Below are 13,482 nucleotides of genomic sequence, written 5' to 3'. Positions count from 1 at the left end.
TGGAGAAATGCTTTCCTGAGTGTTTTTTATTGTTCAGTATACTTTTTTATATGGGGTGGGTGTTAAAAATGTTAAAATGTAAGGTAAACAGAAAAGTTGTGATGTAAATAAAGGAACTGACAAGAGATCTGGTAGATAGGGACACACAAGAATTCTGGTGTATGCTGGTGTAGGTGATGAGAGAGAGGTGGAGAATGTATAAATACAGTACATGTCTATGCCAATCTTTTTAGAGGAGAATCTCATCTACGAGATTTAAAATCGTTTAGACACGCGACAGTTAATCTGATAGAGTTCGAAAATGTGCCCTGGAGTTGTATAGAATTTTTTTTGATGTGGTAATATGGAGATTAGAGGTAAACCGAGGTGACTACGAAATGTGTTAAAAGCAAAAGTACTGATAAGCCGGCTTAGTGTTTGACAATAGAACGAAATTAGAATTTCAGAGAAAAATCGAAGGGTATCGTTTCTTGGACTACAAAGGACATTAAAAAACTGGCATATGTTGGGGCTTGGGCTTGGATGTGTCAACAGAAGAAATATTGCATCAACCCTGTAGGATGGTAAATTCGTTAGTTACAGTATACGATGATGGATATTGTTTAGGCAAGAGTAGGTAAATGTATTTTGAATAAATTGAGATTATTTACCCCACGCAGAAGCTTTATAATAAGACGTGGTTCAATTCTCTTGTTTGTTGTTATTGTTATTATCAAGAAAGCTGCGAAATCGTATTAATTTTTGTATTTTAGTAGATTTGGATAGAAGATTGCGAAAAGACAATAAGCTCCTTTATTGTTGGAATTTTCTTTTACGCAGTTTAGAGTTATTATGGGCTCAGGATGATTTAGTGTTTTACTCTTAGGCCTTAGTCCGATTAAATGGTATTTAAAAGCAAAAAGGGAATTAAGCGAAGAAACAAAAATGTAGGGGCAGTTCCATAAAGATGGGCCAATCACATGTAATAAATACATATGCTCATACACCAGGAGTCCCTGCCAGTTGTAGTAACAACCAGCAACATCAGGAGCGTATACATTCTTCAAAAGATTCTGGTACTTACTAGCCATGTCAACTGGTGATATAAATCTACAAATGAAGCTTATTACGGTATTTTATCACGGAATTATCATATTCAAGGAGTTGATTCGAGGAGTGCCCCAAGACTCTTTTTTATGCAATGAAGTCCCAATTATTGGGCTTAGCAAAATTGCGAGGCATCGTTGTCTAGACTGGAAGAACCATCTCGTGTTTGCTCTGTGACAAATTCATGGCTTTCCACATCATCAGATCTTCTTCTACAGAAATACCCCGATGAAAAGAGTCATCACAAACTTTAAATTCTACCCTTCGTATATCTCTCTAATTTCGGATTTATCTTCATCATCATGGATACGGCTGGCTTGTAGTAAAGGCGTCCAACTCAATTAACGAGTGATTTACAGTGCCTACACCGAGGTGAAGACGTCACGGAAATTACTTTCTTCTGCTGTAGAAACTTGGCAATCATCGACATCTATATACAACCAATTTCATTGATATTAGTGAAATGCCTTGCTTAAAACCGCCTTCTATGTATGGCGGCATGGAGGTAGGATGTACGTACCCGAACCGAACCTTTAAAGGGTATGCGTATACAAAGGCAAAAAAGAAAAGTGCCGTCACTACTTGTTTAGCCTCTTGCAAATGTGACCTTATCTTTTAATTAGGTAGATGAGAAAAGTTTTATTGGCAGTAAATCATGCAGTTATGAAATAATAAAGTATTGCAAAGTTCTTAAACTGCCTCAAAGGCGAGTGTTAATTGACTTCTCCGTGTGTGCTCTACTGAGGAGATGTGGAGGAGTCTGTAAGAGACCAAGGGATAGTATTTCATTGTTAACTTTGGCCATGACAGCGCAATTAGCTGCAGCGGAGTAGTTCTCTTCAACCAAAGTATCAACCCCACAAATACACTTCGTACCTTATGCTTATCTTTAGATAATCCCCCTAGCTGTAGATATGTGCCTAAAGATCAGGTTTTAAATTTAACATTTGGCCCCTAAGTGCAATTGTCGACGAAATCCTACTCCCCAAGAAGAATAAGCTCTGGTGATACTATTCCCTTTTCTTTTCCGTGTCTCGGCGTTTTTAGCCGTTGAACACTCTACCGTAACATTTCAGACGACGATTCGGCGTCGCTAGCAACATCCAGTTGCCTACGAGGCGATCACTTGCAACCTCGTAGTTTTTCATTAGGCATTCCGCACCCTGGAAACGGCGCTTCTTCCAAACGCCCAAAAGAAATTTAAATATTTCGCGATGAGATGCCTTTCACGCATGCCCAAAAAATACTTCACTGCGAGGGCCGTCCCTATATGAGAGGTTAAGTAGAGAAGAGGACTAGTGGTAACGAGTGACAGGAGTGTTTGGGTGCTAGATAAGGAGAGGAGGAAAACAAGCTACAACATCGGAGGAAAGCCAATGGCAGTACTGGTGGAGATTAGAGGGCTTTGGTGAGATAACGATTGGTCAATTTTTCTCGTCCCCGTGGCAAATTGCTTGGAATGAGCACTGGAAAACTGTGAAATTGCAACCGAAAACCGGCTACCTCCAGAAGATCTACATATGCTGCCCGATACAGCTGGGCACAAACCTATCAAAAGACTCGTTTGTTTGACTCAGCAGCAATCGCTGCCAGATATTTTTCGGCATTCACCCAGAAAAAGAAATCCCCGATAATGAAAAATTACGGGGGTCTTCATGGCTTGATTTGGCGCAGCTGCATTAATTTCGGTATGATACAATGTCATATTATATACATGTACCAATAAATATTTCCTGTCCTAGACTACTTGCTGCAATTACTCACTGGTATTTCATGCTTGTCTGTATATTGGCCACAATTCCATCTTGAATACCCGCCTATCGTGTAAAAATTGGGTATTTTTTTCATTGTCTGGAGATAGTGGAGGGTATATGCCCCAGGGGAAATGTCAGGACTCATTCATATATAAATCGGTGATGTCCCCCTCCAGAAGTTAAGTTGAAGCCGTGGGTATTAGTTGTTGGTTTAGTAACTCTTCATCTTTTCTTTCTCAAGGTTACCAATTCCATCGAAGTAACATAACCAATGCCTTTGGAAACTACTGGAGCCTCTTCCACCGAGTGGAACACTCAAGAAAGCTCTTCTGCCAACTCCAAGAAGTTGCAAGACCCAGAAAAGCATAAGCAAGTCGAGTACTTGGACAACGACTCGTTCATTGAGAATGAAAAGGAGAATGAAGAGGGCTACACTGAGATCAAGAGAAGTCTTAAGTCAAGACAGATCTCTATGATCGCTATCGGAGGTACTATCGGTACTGGACTTTTCATTTCCACCGGTAACACTCTTGCCCATGCTGGCCCAGTGTCCTCTCTTATCTCATTCTTGTTCATGACCACCTTGGCCTTCTCCGTTACCCAGTCCTTGGGAGAAATGGCCACCTTGATCCCAGTTTCTGGTTCTTTCACCCAATTCGTGACCAGATGGTGTTCTCCAGCATTGGGTGCCGCTAACGGTTGGAACTACTGGTTCTCCTGGGCCATCACCTATGCCTTGGAATTGTCTGTTGTAGGACAAATTATTCAAAAATGGACCGACGCTGTTCCTCTTGCTGCCTGGATTGCTATCTTCTTCGTCATCTTGACTGTGTTCAACCTCTTCCCTGTTAAGTACTACGGTGAGGTTGAGTTCTGGATTGCTTTCATGAAAGTGTTCTTCGTTTTCATGTGGTTGATCTACGCTTTCATCATGGTTTGTGGTGCTGGAAAGACCGGTCCAATTGGTTTCAGATACTGGAGAAACCCAGGTCCATGGGGTCCAGGTTATTTAGTAGAGAACAAGAACACTGCTAGATTCTTGGGTTGGTTGGCTTCTTTGATCAACGCTGCTTTCACCTTCCAAGGTACCGAATTAGTCGGTATCTCTGCCGGTGAGAGTAGTAACCCAAGAAAGACCGTTCCTTCAGCCATTAGAAAGGTCTTATTCAGAATCTTGATCTTCTACGTCCTTTGTATGTTCTTCATTGGATTGTTGGTTCCATTCAACGACCCTGGTTTATCTGCTAATGGCAGTTACACCGCTTCGTCTCCTTTCATCGTTGCAATCCAAAACTGTGGAACAAAGGGTTTGCCAGATCTTTACAACGCCGTTATCTTGATTACAATCATCTCGGCCGGTAACTCTAACGTCTACTGTGGTTCCCGTATCTTGTACGGTCTTGCCCAGTCTGGCGTTGCACCAAAGTTCTTCAAGAGAACCACCAAGCAAGGTGTCCCATGGGTAGCTGTTATCTTTACAGCTGCTTTCGGTTCATTGGGTTTCTTGGCCACTTCTGACCAAGGTAACAATGCTTTCAACTGGTTATTGAACATCACCGCCACCTCCGGTTTAATTGCCTGGGGATGGATTTCTTTCACACACATCAGATTCATGAACATCTTGAAGTCCAGAAACATTAGCAGAGACTCCTTGCCATTCAAGGCAAGATTCTGTCCAGTCAACGCCTACTATGCTTGTATCACCATCTTCATTTTGGTCTTCATTCAAGGTTTCAGTGTTTTCTTTGACTTCACTGCAACTGACTTCTTTGTTGCTTACATTTCCGTTATTCTTTTCGTGGTCAGTTACATTTTCTTCCACTTCCTCTTTAACGGTAAGGACTCCTTCACTCTCAGATCCTTTTTCATCCCATTGGACGAATGTGACATCGACTCTGGTGTCAGAGAGATTGACGAGATGGAATTCGAAGAGAATGAACCAACCAACCTCTGGGAAAAGTTCTGGAACTTGGTTGGTTAAGCCCGTATGATTCCATTCTCATAATCATATCATTGTCATTGTCATTGTTTCATTCCTTCACTTCGTTTAATTTCGGTTCTAGTTTGTATTTTATAGTTCTTGCATGTGTCATTATATATCATAAGTTAAATCCATTATTATAGTAGTTGTAAGAGGAAGTATAACGAAATAGGCAATTGCTGCAACACTTTTTTTGCATGCATTTCGAGGATACGAACTAAAAAAGTCTAATCATTTAGGGACTGTGGAGCCCGATCCCGTAGTGACGGTGTGGCTTGTATGATCCTCTTCGGGTAAGAATCGGGAGTAAACTGATATTGGAGTCCGCTTAATGAAGGCTAACTAATAATAACTATACGGAAACGACTACTAATGTATACGAATAATAAAGGATTCGTGGCATGCTGTCAAATACCAATGATACGAAACGTACTAATATCTCTGGATAACAAAGCCCGATAGAAAGTTGGCTTGCAAGCAGCATTGAATCCCAAAAATTCACTCTCTTCATGATTATTGTCTCTATACATCAACTTCACACCTACTCTACACTCGTCTAACTTAAACAACAATAATTATAATATACAATATACAATGAAGCAAACAAGGGGAAAAGAATCGGCTTTTTCCTTTCAATCACAAATGGGATATCAAGGGAACAGAAAAAGTTATCTAAATGTAGAATAATTGTGAGGTATTGATGGTGGTATACATGATTAGTTGTATAACACAAAGTTGGCAGAACCAGCAGTGACACCGACGGTACAACCATCATTTCCATTACCGTTGTACTTTCCGTTGTCGTAAGTACATTGTCCACTAACAGCACCGCCGTTAGCAGCTTCGATCTTGACCTTGAAGTTCAATGGACTTCTGTTGTTAGGGTTTGGAATAAGAGACAAGTAAGCGATACCGTTGGCGTAACCAGCACCAAAGTTCAATGGAGCCCAGTTACCGATACCAGAGCCTGGAGTACCCCACACACAACCATCGGTCCAGTCAACACCAGCGTTGTTAACATAGTATTGAGCAGAGGTAGAACCTCCTCTCCAGGTGTAGTAAGAGCTTTGGTCAACAACAGTGATTGGAGAAGAAGAACCACCACCAACAACAGTTGGGATGACCATGTTCTCAGTACCTGGGTAATCAGTTCTACAGATGGCAACGCTTTGAGACAATTGGTTGACGACATTAGCCTTGTTGACACCCCATTCACACAAGTAGTTTGATCTGGAGTTAGACTTGTATAACTTACCTCCCTTACAGAGTAAACCACCGATAGAGACACCGTTGGCTGGTTGACTTTGTGGCCACTGGGTCTTAGACATACCAGATTGACAGGCATAAGAACAGTAGGAACCTTCCTTACAGTTACCTCCGGTGGAACCATCAGCGTTCTCAATACCGGACCATCCACCAAATCCTAAGTGGTCCAAGGCAACCACACCTTGTCCGGATGGGAAAGAAGAACAAGATAAGACACCATCTTGAAATTGCTCGGTAGGGTTTTGGAAAGCAGCCAAATCACCCGAAATACCACCATTACCTCCAGATGATTGTGGAGTGGATGGTGCTTGAGTTTGGGCTTGGGAAGTTTCAGCTTGTTGGGTGGTTTGAGCTTGGGTAGTTTGTGGTTTAGCTGTGGTCTCGGCTTCAACGGTGGTTTCAGCCTCGGTGGTTGGGGACTTGGTAGTTTGAGCTTCGGTAGTAGCTTGAGTGGTGGCTGGAGCAGCAGACTCTGGCGACAAACTTATCTTCTCTACAGTTTGGATTGGGTTACCCTTGATGTCAACGGTGACAGTGACGTAAGCATAATCGTAGACGACTTCACGCTTGTGCTTGTGGTGACCATGGAAAGCAGTGGTAGTGCAGTCCTTGTCGTCATTAGCAGCTGCTGCTGGAGCTGCAAGAACAAAGGCAGCGTAAGCCAAGACGGCAGCACTGGTAAACTTCATTTCTTCAATTGGAGATGACTATACTACGAAATGAGTGTCGTTAAAGGAGTGGCTAAAGGTCAGACAGTTAGTAAAGAATTGAAAATGACAACCGAAAGAAAGTGGTGAGAAAAATTCATATATAATAACAGTATTGCTATTATTATCAGAGCCCTCCCACGATGATCACCAGGAAGAGAGACGAAACTTAGTCCTTGCCTGTATAGCCTTCATGTCATAACCATAATAAAAACGAGCCTCCCTGATGGGCTTGCCCCGGCAACACATAGCAAATGCCAATGTGCAAGCCACCAAATCAGGCGTGTGGACCTGGAATTCCCACAAGACGAGCTTAACAGTCAACAGTTACCTTCTCCCAAGCAAATAGGCTTACAATGGCCATGTTGAGTGAGACCATAACAAAGAATGTTTTAACTGCGAAAAAGTTTTGCAGCGTGTTTTTGTGTCGGCATGATTAGTGCGTATTCCGGGGGTAACACGGCAGGGCAATTGCCTAATGGGGAATTTCGACCAGCAGACAAGCCTTGAATGAACAGACACTGGGCGAGGAATATGTGACACAAAAGCCAAAAGGAGACGACCGAATGCATATTATTCAAGGATGTAAGAGATGGTTTGGAATTTGCTGATTTTTTATGGCTGGATGTAAATAAAGCTGGCCAATTGATACGGGGGAAGAAGGCTGATAACTGAAATGGATTATACGATATGATTCGTTGCTGATCGCTGGAATTTATGGCCTAGGAATATGGGGTTATGCTGGGCCATGCAATTTTCTGTAGTAACCTGTCATGTTGTTGGTTGAAGTGGTGTCATTTAGGATATTCGCGGTGTCTGTATTGGCAGATTGCAGATTACGATTTCGGCCGGTGCGTTTCTCTCCTTAGATTATTTTCGGGATTATTTTCTGCCAGGTTTTTGGAACGTTATTGTAACATATTGAAGACATTAACTACTAGCAAGTGAAAGAACAGTACAATACTACACGAGGAAACTCTCAATTGGCAACAGATGGATACATGAAAAATAACACAGGGTGAAACATAGGCTATCTCTGGGCATTCTGATGGTTCTGAGGACTCTTCCCTACGCTTTCTCTCATTCTCTCATTCTTTGGAATTACACGGAAATTCAAAATACATACCTCTTGAGGGACAACAAACTTGGATTTAAAGGAGTGACTAAGTGTGTTGGCTTCAATGTTTCTTAAGCAATACGGCTACGTAGTAGACAATTCCTAAAGGATACAACTATAGTTTTATATAATTGGGCGAGCTGGCTATCAAGAAACTATTCAAATTTTTTTAGCAAAAAATTCATGTGGATCAGCCTCCCCTATATACCTCCCTCTGTTTACCTGAAGCCGTTTCGACAGCCGATATAAACTTGGAACCAGCACCGTTTACTTGTCGAATGCACTGACGAAAAAAGTTCCGGGGGTACGGTGGTTGCACGACAAAGACCTCGACCCAAGGGCCCAAGCTTAGAATTGCGACAAAATAACATAAAGGGAAAACACGACACTGAATTGGGGTTTGACGGCGACTAATCACGTGCACACGTGACCAAAGTACTGCAGAAAACGGATAGTTTTGTTTAGGATTTTTATAATAGTCGCATTTTTACATTTGGAGGTTGCAAGTTGCATTTGTCAATGCCTTGTCCTGTGGCTATAGCCATCTGGCCGATCACGGACCGCATGGAATAGGCAATTTATGTTACACCACAAGTAGTGCCTAGACTATGCCGTGGGTATATTCTGTTCAGTAACTGTGACGCTCCTAAACCCTAAATCATTTACGGTTCAGACCCTTTTAAAATCTGTCATTGTCAATTGTTCGCTCGCATACTGCAGTTCTCGGTTGGGCTTGTCTTGTATCAAACCTTTTTTTGTGAGATAGATATGGAGAGGTTGTGGCGATAGCCTACTTATCGCTTAGAAGGGTATGCACTATGGTAAGTAGGAAAAGTAGTAGTGGAATCATTGATAGTGCCAACAGTCGATATTCAACAAGTCATCCCCAGGATCCCAACAAGAATATGTGGAGCCGAGGCGGCAGCAGCTGAATTAGTCTATTTCAAATTGGAGAAATGCTGGTCTAGGATAAAGTACACCATTCGAACTCATTACGGTCTCAGTTAATGCTATGGTACCCCCATTTTCTTGGCCTAAGTTCATTACTAGATAAACCCGAAGCCAATGTAGTAATAATACAAATATTTATTAAATAAGAAATGCCTATACCAGTAAAAATAATAATTCCTAATATTTTTGTCGATCCCTCGATTCATCGATCGAGTCTCAAGATATGTCTCAAAATGTCCCAATCCTATTACTTCAGCTTGCATTTGTGATGTGCAAATCTTATGCAGACGGTGAAATAGTTCAAATATTTTGTCCTCCATAAAGCTATACTAAAAGGCCCTTATCCCCAAATCTCTCCTACTCATCAATAATTCGTAAATTCAGATGTTTCATGTCTAAAACGCCAATCAATAGACATTGAAGTCTTTGTTAAGTTCGATATACTGCAAATGGATGATAAAATCGTCATCTATCCAATTTGATAGCGAACCATGCCTCTCGTGTGACGCCTTATATTGAAGGATTGAACAACTTGAATTGCCCTTACCTGCTGTTGTAAAAGAGGGGCTAAGTACTTTCTCCCTGGGATAACAGTATATATGAATGTACCTGCACCACTAGAAAGCGTGCATGAAATTTCACGATGTTGGGAATACCCTTTCACGTGCAAATGTATTTTAATATTATTTGACCATCACTGTGTTCCCTTATTTGAAATCAAATGAACACAGATTGAATCTTGCAATCTCAGTGCTCCAAGAATGGATGTGCCTATTCCGATTTTGAACTGGGTATAATACTAGTGTTCAAGGGCTGAAACGTGTTGTGTCAGTTCAAAAGTTAGTTTCGCGCTTAATTGTTTGATGTCTTTGTAACCGATTTTAAGTTTTATACCCCTGTCTCTATCTTTCGCAAATCAACAAAGAATAGCAATTCCCTCTTAACGTATCCTTACAATCATTATCACTTACTCTACGTAATGTTAGAGAGGCGAGTAACTAGTGAACTAATTCGATTTTCATCTCGCCCCTTTACCAATTCTTAGATAGTGTCGATTGGGTGGTACCTCTTTGGACTATCCAATCTAAATACTGTGCAAGGTTTGTGCTAGCCTCATAAACACATTAGGAGAAAAAAAGATAATTAGTAGGACTTCACTGACCTTAGAGGAGGATAGATGCGGATAAAGTTATCCACCAGGGAGAGGACGTATCTTAACGCACAGTAATTGGAATTATATCAATTCTAGACAGGGATAACACTAAAAGCTCTAGCATTTGTTCCCTCACATGATTATTTGGTGCTTTGGCACATGTCCACAACCACCAGATGCTCATTTTATCTTGCGGGCAAAGGCACGCTTCAAGTATCGAAACTAGGTGAATCGTGGACATCACGAAGTTGCTACTTGTCGTAATCCAAAAGGTCCATTAGTATATCCTAGAAAAGCAACTCCTTGAGCGCGAGTGATGTCACCCACGAATATTGAAACTTGCATTGCATCAACTTATCATTTTCTCATAGCAAAACTTTATTTATCATAATTTTTCTAGGACTCCTTTCAAAGATAATTCCATATGATAGTGATACCCTATCACTTTATTCCCATGGGGTCGATCACGGATTTATTCGTGCATATCTAAATAAATCACAGGATTTATTTTCCCGAGATGGCAAATCAATAGAACTCGGCTACGTAAATAAGAGTGTGCATATACCACAATATCAACATACATATTTTTTGTCGTTATTTTTTCCACTTTATGCATATATTACCTTATTAAACTTTTTGTTGCTGCGCATAACCAATGAGAAAGGACCGGTTCACAATGGATGAGAACTGGGCTCGAGATATTACGAAGTCTTCGTTTAAGCTCAGACTTATAATTGAACAATAAGCGAGCATTGACGTGCTGACATAGACAGCTAACCATATGTGATGTAAAAGAACAATTGACTTCAAACTTCACCTTTGTTCTGGGGAAAACTTAGTCCTGCCCTGCTTGTTATTCGTTGGGAACTTTCCAGTGTCATCTCATCTCTCACTTTCTTTGAAACCATTTTTCGTCCATTGCATGAATAGATGGGACAGAATCATATGATGGACAATTTGATTCTATTAATTCCTTAGACTAATGTTGCCAATCCATCTGCAAAGAATAATGAATAGAATAGATGTGTGAGCTCAGAGAGACGTTTGGGACATATCCGTCAACATGTGCCTTCAAGTACGAGTACAATTTTGCTTCTTCTCATTGCGAGTGGGAGATGCGAGCAGCAACAAATGTAACCTATCCATAGCACAGCCACCTTACTACAAAGAACTATCTCTATGCTCTTAATGCCCGACATATCAGTCCCGGTAGTCCGGATTATTTCTTCCTTGTTAACCGCATATCCACGTCACTAAAACTTTTCCTTAGACCAATTTTACAAGCTAGATCATTTTCCTAAATTGACCCTGACGCTTATGCATTAGACATAGCCGTCTCCTACTTGAAGAGGTAGGTACATAAGATCGATATCCACAATGAAATAGTTGGATCCGAACAGCATTATCTCACGCACTTTTGAAATTTTCTCCTTAATGAAACTATTGATGGTATCTATTTCCCCCAATTTCTATTTATTATTTTGTGATTTCTCTTAGTCAAACACATTTCCGATGGCTCTCGTTCGCTGAATAAATGAATATGCATTAACAGAGACACGAATGCGGAAACCGTCATTTCCTTATCACTATAGAGACGAGTAAAAATCTTGATTGCCGCCTAGTGCAGTTCAATCTGCTGCGCAGCATCCTCTTGTTTCTATAGGCAAGGGTGTAATGTACTGTAAGTTCAAGTAGAACATTGTCGAGCTTACTTACCTTTGCTCAGAGATTACTGAGGTCTGTTTTACATTTACGATTGGCAATACTTCCTTTTGTTAACATGAAATTTTTAGTCTTGGAAATGTACTTTTCGGAATGTTAATCTACAGTCTAAATGCGCAATCTGCTTGACATCAATTTTACTGTTGCAAATTGTAATAAGGTTTGAGAACAAATTTTCCTTAGTTGACTGGTACAGAATACTTCAAATGGTTCCTAGAACCCGAGGCAAGGAGATGCTCCATGGTGACATCTACTACTTTAATTGTTCCTTAACCTCATAACCATCTAGACCCATGTTGTGGTCCCTTTGATCTTCCGAAATAGTCCAGTTTGCATTATTGCACTAGTATCATGAGCATCTGCAGAGGTATTAAACAAAAATATGGGTGAGATCTTACAATAGCACAATAATTTACGACCGAAAGGAAATTCCTTCAATGAGATAGAGTTGTAATTATTGACTTAGTTGTATAATTACTGTTCTGTCAGACACCCCTATGACAGATCCGGACCTAGCTACTTTGGTATACTTCGTGTATTCTGTATTTCTCACATAGCTATAAAATAAACACGGGAACGAAAACCCTTAACAAAATCCAGAAAATAAACCATTGCTAGTTCGCCATATGCTTCTAGAATTAATCGAAGAAAATTGCCAAGAAAGAATAATGAATTCCATACATATGTATATGCCGGGGCTCGTAACTTTTATGCATATCGTGCTCTAACTCTAAATTCATATATTTTTTCTAACTGCATATATTTTTTATGTGGTTCCAATTCAGTTTTTTTTTTATCAAGCCAGTAGGTTGTTCCTTTCTGTAGTGCCTCTTTGCACAGTATGAGATAATAATCTTACACTACCAGTTTTAATTCTAAAAGGGCAATGAACGAACATTATGGACTTATTTTGAAACCGACAGAGAAGTAGGATTGTTTATGATTCAAGTTGGAATTTTAATTTTTCGTGATTTTCATTTCAGTACCATGAAGTTCAACTTCCCTTTTGATTCGCTAGTCTCTCCATTTTGAGTCTGGAGGACTTGTCAATTGGTGTTTAGGCAGTTTTAATTTATTTTCTTCCCTGTAGGGTTTCCGAGTTTTGTCTAGTTTCAACTTTTATCAGGTGACGCATGAAATGGATACAACAATATTACATTGAATATGATAGGCATCTTTAAAGTTACGGACAAAAATCAAAATGGGGGCCCATGTAGTAAACTTGCAATGATGAAAATTGTTCGTTGGCTGTCTTAAAGTCGGCTATTTCTCTGCCAACGAGAACTTAATCTGCGTAGGAAAATTGCCCAATATTACTAGGCAGTGAACATGTGAGTGACCAGGGGATAATAAATTATCGCCCTTTGCGAATTCACTCCTCCTCCGAAATTGCTTCAAGCGCACTTCTTCTTTAGGTATTAACCTGCTAGGTTTTCCTTAAAGCGCAGCTATTTATTTTTTGGACCCTAAATAATAAATTTATTTTTCGGCTTTACAGACATTTTTTTTTTCAATAGAGCGGTTGTATAGAACAGGATTTTAAAAGTTTAAATCTGACCCTTTATAGATTATATAATTTGTGTTCTTTCTTTTGGGTTTTTTTTTGAATACAAATATCTAACTTCCCATACTTCTACGCCTTAGATTAGTCCGTTAATTAACCTCATATACTCTTCCCATTCATCTTGGAACTGGTCCAGATATAGGCGTTTTTGAACAGTGTGCACTTAGTAGTTGTCAGACAG

General features: G+C 40.3%; 2 protein-coding genes across 2 annotated transcripts; one reads left to right on the top strand and one right to left on the bottom strand. All coding sequences in view use genetic code 12, as the record gives it.

Moving 5' to 3' along the window:
• Positions 1–3,111: 3,111 nt before the first annotated feature.
• RJT20DRAFT_2825 (arginine permease) lies at positions 3,112–4,821 on the top strand (the record flags this gene model as incomplete). Its single annotated transcript, XM_064919516.1, has 1 exon — positions 3,112–4,821. The coding sequence occupies one exon, from the start codon at positions 3,112–3,114 to the stop codon at positions 4,819–4,821; it is 1,710 nt and encodes a 569-aa protein (XP_064776354.1).
• Positions 4,822–5,434: 613 nt separating this feature from the next.
• Positions 5,435–7,154, bottom strand: SUN41 (putative glucosidase). Its single transcript, XM_064919630.1, has one exon. The coding sequence runs from the start codon at positions 6,774–6,776 to the stop codon at positions 5,538–5,540; it is 1,239 nt and encodes a 412-aa protein (XP_064776353.1). The 5' UTR covers positions 6,777–7,154; the 3' UTR covers positions 5,435–5,537.
• Between the last annotated feature and the right edge of the window lie 6,328 nt (positions 7,155–13,482).

The sequence above is a fragment of the Scheffersomyces xylosifermentans genome, assembly GCF_036884685.1.
Source record: "Scheffersomyces xylosifermentans strain CBS 12540 chromosome Unknown RJT20scaffold_2, whole genome shotgun sequence".
NCBI lineage: Eukaryota > Fungi > Ascomycota > Pichiomycetes > Serinales > Debaryomycetaceae > Scheffersomyces > Scheffersomyces xylosifermentans.
Note: the sequence above shows the minus strand (reverse complement) of the source record. Positions and strands in the feature narration are given on the sequence as shown.